This window comes from Anguilla rostrata, chromosome 15 (assembly GCF_018555375.3).
Source record: "Anguilla rostrata isolate EN2019 chromosome 15, ASM1855537v3, whole genome shotgun sequence".
Taxonomy (NCBI): Eukaryota; Metazoa; Chordata; class Actinopteri; order Anguilliformes; family Anguillidae; genus Anguilla; species Anguilla rostrata.
In genome coordinates, this window is record NC_057947.1 from 27,792,893 (window position 1) to 27,812,107 (window position 19,215).

At 45.5% G+C, this 19,215-nt stretch overlaps 1 protein-coding gene across 3 annotated transcripts; it reads left to right on the plus strand.

Annotated features, from left to right (window-relative positions):
• The first annotated feature begins 266 nt into the window (after window positions 1–266).
• LOC135240477 (protein SON) lies at window positions 267–19,040 on the plus strand. 3 transcript variants are annotated; one of them, XM_064309964.1, is made up of 14 exons: window positions 267–798; window positions 2,300–2,436; window positions 3,077–3,275; window positions 3,519–3,607; window positions 3,940–6,828; window positions 7,514–7,905; window positions 8,096–8,230; window positions 8,679–8,897; window positions 9,852–9,962; window positions 11,267–11,383; window positions 15,147–15,294; window positions 15,669–15,734; window positions 15,816–15,931; window positions 16,095–19,040. In XM_064309964.1, the coding sequence occupies exons 1-14, from the start codon at window positions 716–718 to the stop codon at window positions 16,254–16,256; spliced, it is 4,863 nt and encodes a 1,620-aa protein (XP_064166034.1). In that variant the 5' UTR covers window positions 267–715; the 3' UTR covers window positions 16,257–19,040. The 3 variants fall into 3 exon arrangements, with proteins under 3 accessions (XP_064166034.1, XP_064166035.1, XP_064166036.1); XM_064309965.1 differs by having other exon boundaries at window positions 267–785; XM_064309966.1 differs by lacking the exon at window positions 267–798 and adding an exon at window positions 870–2,110.
• Window positions 19,041–19,215: the final 175 nt, after the last annotated feature.

The window sequence follows — 19,215 nt, forward strand, 5'->3', positions numbered from 1 at the left end:
TATTGAAACTTAATTTGATATTGTGCATCTAAGTTATTGTCAACTAGTTGACTATTCATCGTCTTATATGTCATCACTGTTCTCATGGAATATTGAAAATATTTAACATGTCGTAGGCTATGATAATGAGTGATAAGTGATAATGCTGCAGATCCTGTATAATAAGCCATCCACAGGTGTTTTACGCTGAGTACTAAGTCGAATACCAACAAAGATGTTGTAATACTAAGATGTCATTACCACTCCTATCTCACTTCTGTTGGGTCCTAATGTGTACAACACTGTCCCTCTGTCTTGGATCTGTGTCGTTAATTGTGGTGTCCACTGACTCGCAGAAGAAACTAAAATGGGAAAATGGTGGACTTGGTGATTATGCCCTGTGCCATTATTAGAATACATTTCATTCGTATAATTCGAAATCATCATGCTTGACTACAAATGATAAATTCGGAAAAAATGCGTTAATTTTATATGATAGCAAAAAATCAGAGGGGTATGCCTACGTGTTTCCTTGGAAACTAGTAAAAAAATTACTGAAGTTAGAAAAACATTCTGAAAAACCACTTCGTTGTTGACGCTTTTATGGCAAATGAAAGACGCTAGGGGGCTCGAAAAGTCGCAACAGTCCTACGCACTTTAGTGTCAGAGCGCAAACTGCCGGAGTTCTGCCAAACTAGAGGATGCTGGGACTACGGAGGACTTTGTTTTGTTGGACATGGCGACGAACATCGAACTCATTTTTCGCGATTTCGTTATGAATAAAATAAAAGAAATTGAAGACGAAGGTCAGCACTCTGGGTAAATATATACCAAGAATACATTGCACTAGCAAATATGAGCTGTAACATATTATTAGTCAGACGTGAAGTGCCGAGTTGGCTAACCTTAGCCAACTGTATCTGGATATTACTAGTCTAGCCCAACAAGATGATTGCAGGCCAATGCGGTTGTTTACAACGCCGTCATTATGATCGTATACGCAATTAATCAATGTTAGGACTATAGCTAGCTAATTTGTTAACCAGCAGCTAACATCTTTTAATAACGGGGTGCAGCGAACATCAGTTTAGCTGCTATTATAAGATAGTCTATTTCACAAACTAGCGTGCTAAGCAGGCCGGGCGAGTTCGCTTCTTGCACTGTTTATGGTTGAATTAACAAGTCAGCCAATATGAAATTATTGCAGATTGCGTGCATTATGAATGGCCCGCTAATTAGCTAATTCCCTAGTACTTAATCTGTCACATACTTTAGTATTATTATATGCTCTGGTTTCTAGATTGCTAACGTTTCCTGGGTTAGGATGATGCAGTATTATCTGGCAGCGTTAGTAATAAGTTGGCTAGCTAGCTAAAGAGGTACTTATCTGTTTACGTTAGTTAGCGTTTCAATGTAGCTGTCAAAGTTTTCATTCACCTATCAAGACATGATATGTCAAATTGCCGAAACACGTAATATCTTCAATATACTTGACAGGCAATGTTACACCTGTGTATACACAGTTAGACTATAGCGTTAGCCAACTCGTGCTGAAGTTAGCTTTTTGGCTCGCGTGCTACTAGATTGTAAATGTGCAGAAGTGCTTTCCTTGCATAATATAACAGGGTTAGAACAGGCGTGTCGGATTTATAATCAAGCAGCTATTTCGGGTAGGTACAAAGCTAACGTTTAGCAAAACAACGTTATTCCTCCAGATTTCGAAGGAACGAAATGGCGGTTGTGGAATTCTGAGGTGTATGCTAGCAAACCTGTTAAAAGGCTGCGGGAAGTGGATGAGGTGATTCACTCGTGTAACGCTGTACTGGCAGATTAGAAATTTTAATGTCCCTGTTAAAGTCCAGTCTTATCACAAACCTTAAAAACGGATGCGGAGGCTCATATGGAAACAGTTACACAAATCTGTAATGTGTACGGGAATTTCATTGCGTAATGCATTTATCCCTACAGTATTTTCCTAGGTACTGCTGGACTATTTGACAAAAGCAATTAATCATAAGCTCCCTCCTTAAGGTAGCAGCAGTTCGGAATCTTACCTACAACCTTCGGTTACAAGCCCTCTACCTTAACCATTATGCAACATTGCTGCCCTTAGGATTGAAATTCCACAGAGGTAAACACAAACACCATTGCTGTAGCTGGACTTCATTATCAGATCTGATAACTGAATTCAAAGTAAAACTGGTTACAGGTTTAAAAAAAAACAAAGGGTTGTTTGTTAGACATGGCATATAGTATTGCCATTTAGCATACATGTATGTGTGAGTGAGCTTCAAGGCCTGACTGCTTCGTTCTCAAACAGCGTGACAAACGCAGGCCATCCAAACGGAGGAGTACCTCATTCTCTGGAGGCCCAGGGGCCTGGAGAGGTCACCGGTGGAATGGAGAATCAGGCGGAGACTCGTATTGACCCCGCCCCATCTGAAAATTCACCGCCAGGTGAGTGTCCTCCCCTACAAAGGACTGGTTCTACAACAACATGTAATATAAGAATATGTTGAAATGGGTAATGTGATCTGAGCTGCAGGGTGGTGGACAAGTTGGTATGAATTGCTATTTGCAACCAGTGGAAGGCATTTGCTATATTTTAGTTGTAAACCATACATTTATTGACTTTGTATTCTTACTAACTTGTATATTTGATGAGCTAGGGAAACATGCTTTTAATAACCTCTTACATAAATGGATACAGAACTCTGGCTTTTATTTGTAGTCATTAGCTGGCTACCTGACTAGATAGTCTGCTACCTGCATGACATTTCACTGCTCTCACTAAATGGATTCTGTTAGTGCTCTTAATGTTTATCAGTCATTTTGAGGTGTTCGCCATATTGAGCTTATGTATTCTGAAAATGAGGGAAGATGATATTGATGGGTTTTTGCTCAGAAAAGATCAATACCTGTTTACCATAGATATCTAATATGAGGGTATTGAAATGAGTGATTACCATGCGCACTGGGAAGTACACTTAGCATGCAAGCCTAAGTATGAGTATAGTTAACTAGTGCCTGTAAAAATGATTAGGCCTAGCCTATTCCAGTGCCACAATATACTGATCAGTACTTTGTGTTGCTTGAGGAGAACCAGTCAGAGTCTGTGAGACTACAGATTCTGTCAAAGGCCTGGCCAGCAAGGAGGAAAGCGAGACAACGCGCAAGAAAAATAAGAAGCACAAACGGCATAAAAGCAAAAAGAAAAAGAAGAAACGCAAGGAAGAGAAAGGGAGCAGCTCGGAATCAGGGCTGGAGTCAGACGGAGAAGCACGAAACCAACCAAGGTTGGACCCCAATTTACCAGCACTTAATATTTTAATTAATGTCATATTTTGTTTGCCAAATTCATTCACGTCATAATTAATTTATTCATGTCATATATTTGGCCTCTATGCCCCTGACCGCTACAGTAAAAGCTTTATTGTTTGGCAAGATTTGTCTTGATCTTTTAAGATCTCCCCCTTTTGGATTGTGAGAGAACCACCTGTCTAATCATCTTGACTTTTTTTTCACCTTTCAAACTGTAGTGTGAAGACTGAAGTTGATGTCAGTATGGAGGGAAGAGATGTTGACCATGCAGGGGCTGTGGAGAAAGCTTCAAGATCCCTGTTGATAGGCAAGTGATAAATATTTTTTTCTGGAGGTACATGGAAAGAGAAGAGACTGCCATAACACTACTGCTGAAGACCAGAAAGGCAGTGTGCACAGTTTGATTTTATACATATATGTCAGTTGGACCAGCCTAATAAAACACTTTTTGTAAACTGCATATCCTGTGCCTTTCCAGATTAGAATTATTCCTTGCAGCAAGATACAAAGCTGCACAGAGGTGGAAAGTACTAGACCCATGATATGTATATCACTTTAGGAATCTTAAGTGAATCATACTGAAGTTTCATACTGAAACATGAATTTAGACTGTAACTGTGATCTTTCCAAATCTTTCAGGGGATAATGGTGAGGGAAGGACAAAAAAAGAGAAGCGGCGTACGCCCAAGAAGAAGAAGAAGAAGAGCAGGAAGAGAGATGAGAAGATGGCTGGAAAATCGCCCCCCTGTTCTCCATCTGGCAGCACCTCAGTTTCCGGGACAGAGTCAGAGATGGACTGCTCCGTCAAGTCAAGACTGCTCCCCACAATGTCACCCGTGGTCACTTCAGACACGCTGAAAGAGTGCTCATCATCTGTTGCCTGCCCAAATACACAAGGGGTGATTGCATCATCAGCAGACACGGTGTCTGGGGAAGACTCTTCTGAGAGGAAAGACTTTTCAACTATGGAAGGCATAGCCGCAGAGCATGAGGGCAATCAGGATTGCAAACCGCAGGAGTTACCTGACATAATCCCCAAGCTTGAGAGCACACACAGGGAAGACGCAACAAAGGGAGACTTGGACACATCAGGAGAAATAAACAGGCAGCAGGACAGAAGAGTGGAAGAGAATTGTGGACACAGGTCCAGGTCACGATCAACGTCACGATCACCCTCAAAATCAAAGGGAGCAACATCATGCAAAGTCCAGGTGAAGAAGAGCCATAGTCAGTCCTGCAGTCCAAAGCGACTTCCTGATAAACCTGGTTCTCAAAAAGCCCATACAGCATCCAAAAGGAGATCAAGGTCAGCCTCGAAAAGGAAAAGCAGCCCAAAGAGAAAGCGTTCCAGGTCTGACTCGCGGAGGCGGAAGTCCAGATCTCGGTCTGTTAGGAGGTCGAGGCGCAAGTCCAGGTCTCTTTCAGCTAAGAGGAGACCGCGCTCAAAGTCCAGGTCAAAATCCCTCTCGAGACGCAATCATTCACGGTCCAGATCATGGAGGTCTAGGTCTCACCGCCGCAATCGGCGTTCTTTGTCTCAGTCTGCTAGGAGAAACAGGCGGTCAAGATCCCAGTCCCAGTCACGCCGCAGGAGGTCACAGTCCAGGTCAGTTAGACGAACCAGGCGGGCTCGATCAAGGTCGATTGTGATCTTGAGGAGGAGGTCAAGGTCTCAGAGAAACAGACGATCAACTTCAGTACGAAGGCGTAGATCCAGAACAAGGTCCCCGAAAAGAAGGCAGTCTAAATCACAGTCCCCACGACAATCCAGGCGTTCGAAGTCTAGCTCAAAATCAAGGTCTCATAAGAGGAACGGGTCAAAATCAAGATCCCTTCAGCAGAGAAAGCATTCCAAGTCCAGATCCCCAGGAAGATGTCATCGTTCAAAGTCAAAATCTCCCAAATGTGGCAGGACAAAGTCTAAAACTCCTAAGAGAGAGAATTCCAAATCAAGGTCTCCAGCAAGAAAAGAATCAAAATCGAGATCCATCTCAAGAGATGGACAATCGTCTGAAAGGTGTACCTCCCCAAACAGAGTAGAAGTCTGCTCCAAACCTGTGGACCTGACCTCACCTGAAATGGAGAAGAGAGTTGTCTCAGAGAAGACCGATGAGGAGGAAGTAACTTCTAAAGAAATCTGTTCTCAGTCTGTTAATATGGAAGGACACTCATTGAAGGCAGAAGCCCCCTTTGACTTCAGCAGTCATGAAACGGGAGAGTTCTCAGCTCTGGAACAAAGTGCTGACCATTCAGAGAAGCATGTGCTTCCCATGGGGTCCTGGAAACCAGTGCCACCCTTAGTAGATAGCAAGATGAAACCTTCTATACAGGAAGTTGTCACCAGTGCCACTATTAAAGGACAGGGCGATGTCATGACAAATCTACATGAAAATAAATCTCCACCAAATGGTGAAGATGAAAAGTCCTTTTCTGCTAAGATGCCTTTGATCAACCCAGAAGTTTCAGAGCCCATCGCCTTCTACACTGCCTCTCATGACACTCAGCCAAAACAAAGCTCTGAGGTTGTGTCTGAAGATGGAAACAAAGACACTGAGTGCAGACCCAGGTTTGTTTCGCCACAGAATGACAGGTTGTGTGAACCCAGCCCATCCTTAGACAGATCAGCACCTGAAGAATCAGACGACAATGCCGTTATGGAGAAGAAGACTGAAGTGGATATGGTAACTCCACATGACTGTGGAAGCTCAAGGTCAAGATCTCCTGTCAAGGATGATGGTGAATGTTCAAAATCATACTCGCCACTAACAGAGGAAAAACCACCTGCTACAGAGAACTGCAAGTCCCCATTGCAGAGCAAAAAACACAAATCATCAAAACAAAGACAGCCTTCAAAGTCTCCTACACAAAAAAAACATTCAAAGTCTAGAAGTCCCTCAAGGAATAAGAGATCCAATTCCAGGTCGCCTTCGAGCCAGAAGCGTTCAAGGTCCACCTCAACTTCACAAAAAAAGCAATCCAAAACAAAATCTACGACACGAAAGAAATCTAAATCAAAGTCACCAACAAGGAAGAGAAAATCCAAGTCTCCATCCCGTAGCCGCAAGAAAAAGTCAAAATCGAAGTCTCCCTCAAGGAAAAGACGATCAAGGTCAAAGTCTGCAGGTAGAAAGCGGAGATTGCGTTCAAGATCTAGGATTAGAGCCAAGCATTCACAGTCTAGGTCCCCTAAAAGAAAACGGTCCAGGTCTAAGTCGCCGACCAGAAAGAAACGATCAAAGTCCCGGTCTCCAGCTCGCAGGAGAAGATCTAAATCCGCGGACAAAAGCAAACGCTCAAAGTCTCGTTCCCCCGCAAGGAGGAGAAGGTCACGATCAAGGGCCCGACGTTCACGGTCAAGGAGGTCACAGTCTAGCTCTCGCCGGAGAAGAAGTGGTTTTCCGCTAGACCGACGGGACAGATGGAAACGCACCCCAAGCCACTCCCCTGTCCTTATCCTCCGCAAGAGGAGGTCCACTTCACGCCCACGGCGCAGCTCCAGCAAGACCCCTCCACGCCTCACTGAGCTGGGTAAGAGCATGCTCTCCATTTTGCCTGGCACAGGAAACTCCAGTTGTTGAGATCTATGTTATATGTACAAGGCTGGATCACAATATCTGGAGTTTTTAAAAAGATTTTTGTGACTGTGACTGTAAGAGGCACTAATTGTCACAGACTACATTACTGATTGTTCTCCAGCTGCCTGAGAATTGGTCTGAATTAGGAATATTCCTTACTCATTGTATGCACATATTATTTTTCTGCTTGTCTTCATTGGAACAAAATTTGTTTTGTGCAATTAAGTTAAATTAGCAGCTCATTACTATCGGTGGATTACTGTTGAGGTGAGAACAAAAAGAGTGAGGCCCCATGATCACGTATGGGAAGACCTTGGATAGAGGATGCTATTTGCCTGGGCAAATCGCAGTTGAGCCATTGGATCTTCACTGATGAGTTTAAGTATAGAAATTGTATAGCGGTTATAATTATAAGCCCTTCCTACAACAGCATTGTCACCTCCACATTGCACATGTACCACCTGCAGTGTCCTGGTTAAAACTCTAAGTAGTACTTCTCTGTGCACCCGCTTCACACTCAAGCCGTGGTAGTTCTCGCTTCTTAAATTGGCTTGCTGACTTATCACGTACCTTTTGTCACCAGAATAGGCTGGATTGAATCCTGACTAATCAGACTGATTTCTTTGTTTTCTACGCAGACAAAGACCAACTGCTTGAAATCGCCAAAGCAAATGCAGCTGCTATGTGCGCCAAGGCTGGGATGCCTATCCCAGAGAGCCTGAGGCCCAAATCTGTGCTCCAGCTGCCCCTCCAGTCCTCCGTCTCCACATCCTTAGCCTTGTCCCTGCTAGGACAACAAATGAATCTGCCCATGGGCATGGCCAACATGCCCAACATGGCAATGAATGCCGCTGTGGCCACTATGAATGCTGCCCTGTCCACTATGAGTGCCCTTACGGCCATGCCTGCTCTGCCCAGCATCACAAACAAGCCCCCGCCCTCGGCCGCACCCAACACTGCCAACATTGAGGAGGTCAAGAGGAAGGTGACGCAAAAGGCAAACAGCATAAGCATCAAAGAGCTCACAGAGGTAAGATGGAAAGATGTCCAACACCAGAGCCCCAGTCTTATGTACTGTTTAGAATTAGAATATGGATTGGATTTACTCTGTTCTCCATTTGAAAGTATTCAGATGTAGATTTGTAGGCACAATGCTGTCAAGCATCATGGGGTAGATATAGGAAGCATATGGTTACTCACACTGTGTTCACTCCCTGCAGAAGTGCAAAAAGATTGCTGAGAGCAAGGAGGAGATGGCCATCGCCAAGCCGCACGTCTCTGATGACGAGGATGACGAGAAGCCATTTGCAGGACTGGGGCTCAAGGAAAACAAGGGAATCACCTTCAGTCTCAGTGTAAGATTCACCCACCTAATGCTGCCACTGCTTTAAGAGTTCTGCTGAGTCTCAGCAGAAATGTGTTGAACATTTAAGGCGTAAGGTCACAAATATATAATTAGTGGACTTAACTGAACATTCTAATGCTGATGTAACAATCTCTACTGGTAATTTAAAGCAATGCAGTTCAAGAACGCTGACTTTCAATTTTGAAAAAACATTCCAAAAAACCTACTCTTTAAAGCGTTAAACTGGGCAAACCAACAGCTATAGTGTATTTTGATCTAATTACGTTTCGTCCATGAACACTCCTTACGATCACTGCAGTTATCCCTTTTGTGACTGAACATTTATTTTCTATTGTAACAGTAACAGATGTCTTCACCTTACTGACCACATCTCTTTTTTTTCTCCAAATTTGCAGTAGTCCTCCTCCCTTCATTTTCAACCTCTTTTTGATCTGTAGAACTCCTCTGCCAAACCGGTAGCAAAAACAGAAGCAGCATTTGCTAAGGAGTTCCCAGTGTCCTCAGGGTCCCAGCACCGGAAGAAGGAGGGCGAGGGAGCCTATGGGGAGTGGGTCCCTGTAGACAAGAAGAATGAGAAAACCGCAGCAGCAACAGCTGCAGCGGCGGAAGAAGAGAGCAAGGACAGCGACAGCGTCTTTCCTGACGCACCTCTTCAGGTGGGAAACGCTACTATGCCACTGTCCCCTGTTGCCACGGACACCTAGGGCAATGGTGGTTCCTTTGGCCTAAAGTGGCCCGCAAGAGACTCTCATCCACTTCCTCGACCATTGTAACCCCCAAGGGCTGGTCATAGATCTGTACACAGTACTGAGATTCCCTGATCTTGTATGATGTGCCCCCTGTATGTAGGGAGGAGGAATTGCATTCAGCTGGAGCATATATTGCCACTACATCTTAGAAGTCATAGCATCTGTGTTCCTTCCAACCAGTAACCCACTATTTGAACTTTTTTTTTTACTTATATTTTTTCCAGAGAATAAAAACTATTTTATTATTGCTTTAGGTGTTGGATTCTTATAGAAATGTCTTTTAAATGCTGTGCTTTTGATGTTCTTCTTGCTTTGTACATAATTCAGTCCATATTGAAGGATAATGAAATCATTCTAACGCATGTTATTTTTTGTTTTGCTTGTATTATTTGAGTTTTTTTTTAAACTTCTTTGATCAATACACACTAAAAGTTCAGCTTGTGTTTTAGATTTGTTTACTGTAGAGCGTGATAACGTAACACCGCTGAACACTAGTAAACATTCAGCTGGGATTAAAGAGCGACCCCTCTTTGCTTATACCTTCTTCTGTTGCTGGCCGTGTTGCTTCTAGACAATGAGGACATATGCACAAACAAATGTGAGCAGTGTTTTTGTGGATCATTTTGAACTGCATAATTAGACATGTCAGAAAACCTTAATAAAAAAGAAACATTCTCATATTACTGTGACCTGTGGCCCCACAGTTTGTGTTGTACTCCTTACTTGCAGTTTTTTTTGGTTTTATTTTCTGGACACGCTTGGACACGCACGCAACACTGTCTGAGTGACAGCGGGCCCGCAGGGACCGATGGGAATCTGTGCCCGTGCCTCGTGGTTGACCGTTAGCATTTTCTCCCCCAGCCTGTGGACATCACGCTGGCCGTGAGCGAGAGGGCGGCGGCTCAGAAACGGCTGGCCGAGAACCCCTTCGACGTCAACGCCATTTGCATGCTGAGTCGGGCACAGGAGCAGGTAAGCCCTGCGTGCGTGCGTGTGTGTGTGTGTGTGTGTGTGGTCACAGATGGAGCACTGCAGAGCTGGTGGAATCTGGCTGAGAAGTAGTGGTTCAGATTTTTTTTCTTTTTTTGGGTTGAAACAGAGCACATTAGTTTGTAAACTCAGTTTTCCAACTCGCATTTATTTTTATTTTAGCTAAATTGCACTGTGAGACTGAACATACATTTATTGCCAGCTGCAGATGTCTCTCTTGCTCCTCTCTCTCACACAAACGCCACGCACACACACACCCATGTTAATTTAATCAGCCACTGCAGTTCACTAATGACCTTTGCCAGTACAGCTTCCATCTCTGAATATGAGTCACCAAACCTAAAATGGCTCCCAAACCAAAGTTCATCTGTGATCAATTAACGCTGGTCATCTAAAACTGATGCCCCCAGATGGGTAGCTTGTGGCATGGTCAGTCTTCTAATTCCGCAAGTGAACTAAATACCATCTCTCAAGGGAGGGTAGATTCACCAACTGGCACAGGCGGTTCCACAGAGAGCTACACTTTAAAGGTAGTCTGAATTACCTTATTCAGTTTTCTATTCTGTAAGCCTTACTCATCCAAGTGTCCAGCCACCGTCTCATAATGTTCCCGCGTCTGACCTGTCAAACAGCAGACGTATTTACAGACTGAACCTTACCGGAGTAGAGTTTCAGTCATTACTGATTAGTGAAAGCCAAACGCAAGTTAAGTTTTTGCTGATTATTGTGACTAGGCAGTGGTTCAGGGCTATGTTTGCTGAAGATGTTGAACAACATCTGTTTGTATAGTGAGACCCCCCCCTTCCCCCTTGATGAAACTTCCCTCTGACTAACCAACACTCTGCCCCTGTCAACAAGAACAGTTCATCCCAGTTTCTGTAATTTAGTGCTGGATAGAAAGTAGCTTTTTCCGAGAGCAAGTATCAGCCACTAAGAATGTGGCCGGGCTCTGTCATTCTCAGCTAGTTATACAGAAATGCATGTCTTTACAGAGAATGGAATTACAGGTACATGCGGGAGTTTTCCTGATAACAGAACGCAATGCTATTCGCCTTCAAAATAGCACCTACATAGGACTGGTTGTGCCACCTTGTTACCCTAACATGCTGGTGAATTCATTGGTGAGAGCATTTGATCTGATGGGACAAGGCAGAAGGTATAAGGAATCGCATCTCGGCCATCTGATGACCATAATCCCCAAGATCGAATGTCCATCTGCACGTAGAGGGAATTACCTGGCAGGACGTGACCCCTGACCTTTGCCCTTGGCTCCCTGCTCCATGCAGGTGGACGCGTGGGCCCAGTCCAACACCATCCCAGGGCTGTTCACCGGCTCCACGGGCGCCCAGGTGCTGTCCTCTGAGGAGCTGTCCACCAGCGGCCCTCAGGCCTGGATCAAGAAGGTAACGCCCTCGTCTGCACGCGCACGCACTGCATCCTGGGTAACGCCCTCGCCTGTGTACGCACTGCAGTCTGGGTAACGCCCCTGCCTTTGCAGGTGGCATTTCTTCACCTTGTGCTCAGCACAAAGCGTGTTTTGAAAAGGTTGTTCTCACCAAACGGTGTGTGTGTGTGTGTGCGTGCGTATGTGCATGTGCGTGTGTGCGGGAGTGAGAGAGACGCGGCATAAAACAAAGTTGAGCGTTTCCCCCTGGTCCTCTACCCATCTGACACAGGCAGGCTTATCGCTCCCACACAGACAATAACTGCAGGCATTGTGTGCCTTTCATCCATTCCAGAGGTCAGCTGCCCCTCACACTGCTGTTAATCCCTAACTAGCACCGGCACATTTCTCAGGCTTTGTCTGTGCATCCTGTATCACACACGCATGCATGCACACAGACGCGCACACACACACGCAAGCATGCATGCACACACACGCACACAGACACACGCATTCATGCGCACAGACACACACGCATGCACACAGTCAGACTGACACACAGACACGCATGCACACAGACTGACTGACAGACACACATGCACACAGACAGACTGACACACACACAGAGGACATGGTAGATCCCTCACACTGCATCAGCACCTTGCCTGATATCCATCAGGAAACCCAGGCGATGTGGAGCTGCCACTCCCCGCCCAGAGGAGAGCCTTGGTGTGCTGGTGTCTGCTTCGTCTGTGTCCATCGGCGTACCCGCTTCACACATCCCAACAATCGGCCGCCATGGCCCCCATGGTCAGTTTGATTTTCATGCTGCCAAAACCAATCTGGCATTTAGTATAACAGACTGGTCACGTGCCATTTTTCAGCTGTGTCAAAACGCACAGTGCTAGAGAGCTCACTCCTCCAAAAACCCATTCCTCATCATTTCGAGAGGACACAAAGCATTCTCTTTCTGTTAGGGGTTTCAGTCTGTTACAGCGAGGCTGACTCAAAGCATGAAAATCAAAAAGGCCACACCTTCGCCCTCTCTGTTTGTGACTGTGTGAAGCGGGTACACCGGTGGAGACGATGACGCAGCTGTTTATGTGTGAAATTTTATCAAAGCAGGTACGGGATGGGCACCCTCCCGCGAGCTCTTAAGTGTCTGCAGAGGGGGTGGGAAGGAGGAGGAGAGTGCGCCCGACGACCCCCCCCCCACTACATCTGCCAACATCTGGACTGGGTGGGCGCCCACGGTGGGCAGCGTGGCACCCCGGGCACTTTGGTGTACTACAGAAGCCCCTTTGGCACTCACTCTGAATGTCATCAAGTTTTCAAACCAGCAGTTTCTGTGTCTCACAGCCGGGACAAAGATTTTTGTTGAGCCTGTGACTAAGCAATCCTCCTTAATCTCTCTAGCAACCTGTAGCAACAGGAGACCAATTAGTACTGCTACCCCAAAACCGTGGGGTCAGCCACTGCTGGTCATCAGAGCTCGGCCTTTACAGACACAGACACCCTCCATGGCCTTGCCTGATGCTCCAAGCGGTCGGGAAGTGAATCATCCAATCAAAATGGGCTCTTTCACTCGTAATCAACAGCTTGTTGTATTGCTAAGTTGCTGAGCTCTCGACGTGCTGCATCTCCTAATGTCAACTTCCACCGTATAGAGGCGGTTCCTGCCACAGGTGTAGATTATATTACATATCTGATGTGTGCGAGTTGGGAGGCCTTGTGTAAAAGGATCATAAGGTGCAGGATCACAGGTTACTTGATGACATCAATGCTGAGCGTCTCAATGGGAGTGTCTGGGGTGTCGGGGGTGACGCCTGGCCAAGGGTGTGTCGGTTTGCTCTGGGGGTGGTTAAGGTGGGAGAGGTGGGAGTTCACAGTCTGACCTGTGAACTTTCACCCCTCTGTATGGAAACTTGTTGCAGGGTCAGTCCTTGTAGCTGCCTTGTTGCCATGGTCACTGTCAGGCCCCTTCTGTTCTCATCAGATGCACGGCCGTTGACGGGGGGCCAAGGTACGTACATCAACAACACCCTTATCTGTGTGCATAAATTTACATGTGGACTTGTGTATATGCATATAAAGCAGAGGTTCCCAACCCTGTTCCTGGAGATCTACTGTCCTTCGGGTGTTCACTCCAACCCTAACAAAGCACATGCTCTAGGGCTCATTCCAGTAGCTTATTTTGCCTCCTTGCATCCTTTCATTGCTCCTGAGCTCCACTCACCCAGAGGATGCAAGGAAATAATGCAAAGAAAGGATGTGAGGATGGAGGAATCGAGGAAACGTCTATTAGGCAAATGGAACGTCCTTATTCAGTCAAGCATCCATTTGAAGCCACATCAGTTCCAGACATAGCATACGGGTTGAGGATCCACAGGTCGATTATTTATACGTAACACGTTCTGAAAAAAATACTTCTGCAAAGGATGCACTCTATTTCTTGCAAAAGCATCCTTTGTGAGCCTCCTAGCTCCTTGCTCCTTCTCCTTAATGGGTTTGGAATGTCCTTAAAGATAGCGGACCTCGATCGATTGACGGGTCAGTCGAGGACCAAGCAGGGAGGATGCATAAAATAAGCGATTGGAATGAGCCCCAAGAGATCTCATTTAGCTTCCAATTAGTCAAATCGGGTGTACCAAATTAGGTTTGAATTGAAAACCTACAGAATAGTGGATCCGCAGGAATAGGGTTGGGAACCGTTGATGTAAAGCAATCTGAGTAGTGTACAGGTAGCGGTGCCTCTGTCGTGCAGTGGGGCTCTCTTTTCTGTCAGGGCTGAGTGGCCCTGACCAGTAAAACAGATTGGAGAGGTACGGAGCACAGCATGACTCCCCAAGCAGTAGCACAGCGTTCCTCTCTCTCTCTGCTCGTCTACCGGGGTGCATGGAGGACAGGCTCCACTTCCTTCTCCTGCTGTTGCCGGGGTGACTGTTGTCCTTTAGAGTTTCCAGAAACCTATGATTCCCGTGACCAGCTGGCACCCACAGCCTATGTCGCTATGGCAGCTACACACCCTCAGTCCCTCGGCCCGGCACTGCAGCTGTGGTGCCACAGGTTAATATACAACGTAAGCGGTAAACAGAGACCCTGTAGCCATCCAGGACATCTTCCAGAGAGTGACATGATATATATTACATAACATATTCTGCATGCATTTTGCATTTAATTATAGCATCTCACGACTTGATTACATTACACAAGGACATTGATAAATTGGGTTTGCATGGTTTAAGTACTATGGAGCCTTAACCATAGTAATGTCTCTTGGGGAATGTAGCCCGTCCTGTACCAACGTAAGTAGCCTAAATCGTTTTCAGCACTGAAGCAGAGGAGCTTCTGTGTGGCTCTCAGGATATGAGGTACTTCTGTTACGCGCTCAAGCTAGCAGTTCTGTTCTGCATCAGACAGTGCAGTGGATTTTCCCTCATGGTACAGGGATGGGTCCTATGTCCGCTTCAGTACCGCACCAAAAAAAATTCAGTTCCTCATTGGTCTGTGCTCCGGGGCCATGGCGAGAGACGCATTACTGCTCTAGTGCGAGAGAGTTCCTCAGCAGTCTGACCTGAAATCCTATCCGACTCTTACACAGGGTGCACACCCCGACAGTTAACAAGTCACAACCCTCCCGCTGAAAGGCATCTGCATTCCCGCTCCTAAACACGAGCGACAGGCTTGCTGTCACGATGCATTCATAGTCCCGCCGCTCACGTTCTCTCCGCCTTGTGTGCCCTCCTCTCTGTGCCACCCCCCACCCCCCCCCCACCCCCCAGGACCAGTTCTTGCGTGCCGCGCCCGTTTCCGGAGGCGTGGGCGAGTTCCTGATGAGGAAGATGGGCTGGCGCGCGGGAGAGGGGCTCGGGAAGTACCGAGAGGGAACCGTGGAGCCCATCGTCATCGACTTCAAGACCGACCGCAAAGGTACAACAGAGGCAGGGGAACGGCTGTGCTGTTTCAGTAGTGAGAGAAAGAGGACAGGAGGCGCCTTTCACTCCAACGGGGAATTGCATAACCCCGTGTTACTGCTGAAGGCAAGATGCAAATAGATTTGAATGTTTCAGTCTCACATTAACAGACTTAATACACTGAGCGTGCACATTTTCTGAATGCACTTAATACCGCAGTCTTATACTAGAGTGGATGATCACTGTGTTTCATTGAATGAAGTGGTTCTAGAGATCGAGAGTAGAGGGATTGCATTTCACTGGAGACAAAAGGCTGCATTTAGCCAGAAAGAGGAGAGACCTTCCCAGCCAGATGCCTGCAGCAGTGATGTAAGTGTGTCTGTGGTACAGGTCTGGTCGCAGAGGGGGAGAAGACGCAGAAGTCTGGCAGCCTGGTGGTGATGAAGGACCTGCTTGGTGAGTGTTTCTGCTGTCTAACAACCCTATCATCAGCTGACCTGCTTCTCTGTAAATAACTTGCCGCCCCCCGCCCCCCAGGGAAGCATCCCGTCTCGGCACTGATGGAGATGTGCAACAAGAAAAAGTGGGCTCCGCCGGAGTTTGTTATGGTGCATGACAGCGGACCTGACCACCGCAAGAACTTCCTGTTCAAGGTGCGTGCGCGTGGATGGGCTGTATGAGCGTGTGCAAGAGGAGCAGGTCCACATGAGCACTTCAGCTTCTGTGTGAGCGTCTGCATGGGGCATGTCATTCTCTACCCGTGTTTGTGTGTGCGCGCGCTGGTGACATCACTCCTCTCCCTGCTCTGACGTACAGGTGATGATAAATGGCAGCGAATACCAGCCCCAGACTGCCAGTCCCAATAAGAAACACGCCAAGGCCATGGCAGCAACGGTGGCCCTGCAAGCCATGGGGGAGGTTTCCGGGGACAACGTCTACAGCGGGCCCGTCTTCACGGCGGCCACCACCACCGGCTAGCCCCGCCCCCGTTCCTCTGCAGCTACGCATGCACACGTGCTGCTGTTCAGCTACTGAAAATTTCTGAACCCACACATACATACGCACACAAACGTGCAAATGGATACGGGCTAACCACACATTCTGAAGCCAGACACACACACACACACAACGCATTCACTGGCCACTGTTAAATCTACAGCCCTAGAATAACTGTTTAAGGATCCTATTTCAGTGCTTTGTACAAACAGAACAACACATTGAGAAAATCACCTTTGGACTTGAACTTTGGACGTAAACATTTGCGTTTAAACAAAGCGTTTGCAAACAGGCGTGTGTGGCGATCCGGCTGAGCTGCAGGCGTGCTGGGATTTTATCACTGGAACAGCTGAATGAAGAGCTGAATGAAGAGCTGGATGAAGAGCTGAATGAAGAGCTGGATGAACAGCTGAATGAAGAGCTGGATGAACAGCTGGATGAACAGCTGAATGAAGAGCTGGATGAAGCTGATCCTGACCGAGTGCATGCAAAGGCCTACAGAGAGGAGCAGCAGGACAATCCCGATTGACCAGATACCGTTTCCTTTTATAAGGGTGACCCCAGAGTAGCCCAACATCCCAATTCTCCCATTGTTGCCTGGACTGAGTTAAGAAGACAAGATTGTGGAGAAGAGATATTAGGTAGCTGTGGACTCCCAGTTGTTGGTAAATAGTTGTTCATGGCCTCATCACCAGTGCTGGTCTGTTACAGAAATTGGCATGTGTAACTTCAGATTTATGCATGAATGTGTGTTGGTATTGGGATATATCATAAAGACTGGCCAGAAAGGATGCCATATAAAACCTTCATATTTCCTGTTTTAGCCTGTTAGGCACATTGTGTCCCATAAGTGTAAAAATACTTATAGTGTGCAATATGTTGTTAAGGAATCGGATGTACTACACGCATTCTATGGCAGGAACATAACCCTTTGCCAGTCGGCTATAGTGTAACAGGAGAAAAAGGGTTTTGAAGTAGTGGTTTACCACTTTGAGTGCATTTATCATTGTGCGGCAAGAACAAATCAATGCTTCAGTGCAGTAATTGTGGTATTTTTTGAAAAAGGCATTGATATAGGGCTGAATTTGTTCTTTACCAGTGCTTTTTGAGTCTAGGAGCATATATGGCTGTCTGTCTGTGGAATCATCCATCAATTTAATTGGGTTACAAAAGGTGAGGGATGAGTGTTCCACCTGAGCATGGAGCTTTAGTTTTATGGTAAATGACTCAAGTGCTTCGAGATGCCAAATGAGTACAATATAAAAATGTCATTATTAAAAAAAGGTGAACATTTAAAATATTGGTAGATTAGTTTTATATTTCTGCTTTTCAAAACTCTGCTTGATATTTTCATGTGCTTTGGGCAAGAATGTGTCTTGTTTTTTTTGGTTTTCTGTTGCCAAATGTAAGATGATCATGTCCCCACTTATGTTCCTAAGTGACCCCCTCTGTTTTGGAGTGTAATTGCAATCAAGATGTTGTGGTAATGCTTTTATTTTTAATGTTGGGGGTACTTCATTCTCACCTCCTGCTAAAAAGCTGGCCTGTCACCGTGATAATACCTGGTTTATGTACATTTGTACGAAAAAATCCATATAATCCCTATATTTCTTTACATGTGCATTTAGTACTGCCTTTTGTATGCAGGTCAAAGGCATACAACAGCAAGCTCAGAGCAATTACTTTTTCGTTATGGACATGTAGGACAGAAATTGATTAATAAGAATGAAACGTTGATTTTACACCGAGCAAATGCCTGGTGTAAAAAGCGACTTTTTTTTTTACAAGATAGTGACACACGATTCAACAATATAGTTGCGACACTTGAATAGTGTCTGTTTAGTGCTTATTTCTATGTGATTTATAGAATTTTTTTTAAAAAGAGGTTTTAGGTGACAAGTCCATTCCCTTATAAGCTCATTTTGTTTTTATAGAGTATATTCATATTAACACTGCATTTTAACCCATTTTTAAGCTTAGATAGAGTCAAATAGAGGCTATCTATACTGCCGTGCTAACTGTCAAACAGTAACTGTGTAACTAACATCTACTGGCTGTTTATCCATGCTGCCCTCTTATCAGGCTCTCTGCAGATGTAATGCAGTGAAATTCCTATTCAGGCACAGCTGTGGTTAAAAATAACGTTTTCATTAGAACGGCTGATTAACGCACTGCTAAATGCCTGCAAAGTTCAGCAGGTAAACCACAGCGCAAGTGCTTGTGAGGAAGACCTTTTCATGTTTCCTCAAAGCACAACATTGAGGCTTTTACCATGGCAACATACGAAGGCGAGTAATGTCAGAAGCAACTATAACTGTACACATCAGAACAGAACAAATTTTTTAAATTGGTGCACTGTGACATATTTAATGATGACGGAAAGCTTCGCGTTTTTATTTGTCATACGGATTTATTAATACCCAGGATTTAAGGCAGCAGTTGTATTAATCACGCATACATGTTGGGATCATGCTCACTATTCATAAATTCAAATAAACAATAAGGCAAGCTATATAGAAATCCTACCTCCCTTGTCAAACATTCAACCAGCGTGACAAATTAGGATTTTTTATAAATGGTTTAATATTTTGTTGTGCAAAGCAATCATGTAGGTCTGCTGATCCAAACCCTCTCCCTCTTCTTTCCAGGTACCCTGTCTGCTCTTATTGACTCATTACTCTTTCAGTCCCTGAAATTAAGTCACACTGGACTTCTGTTATTTTTAAGTTGGAGACACTTCCTTAAATAAAGCTGTTTATCTGTTAACATTGAGCTCATGCGTTTTATTTTCATTGGCTATTGACCAGGCAAACTAGATTGTCTTAATTCAGCAAGAGATGTGTTTCCATTGACCTTGCCTGTTGTATATGGTGTTATGTGCTACTGCATTTTGTGATGAATTGACTGTCCAAAGGGAGCAGTCATTGAGTGTGTGGGATAA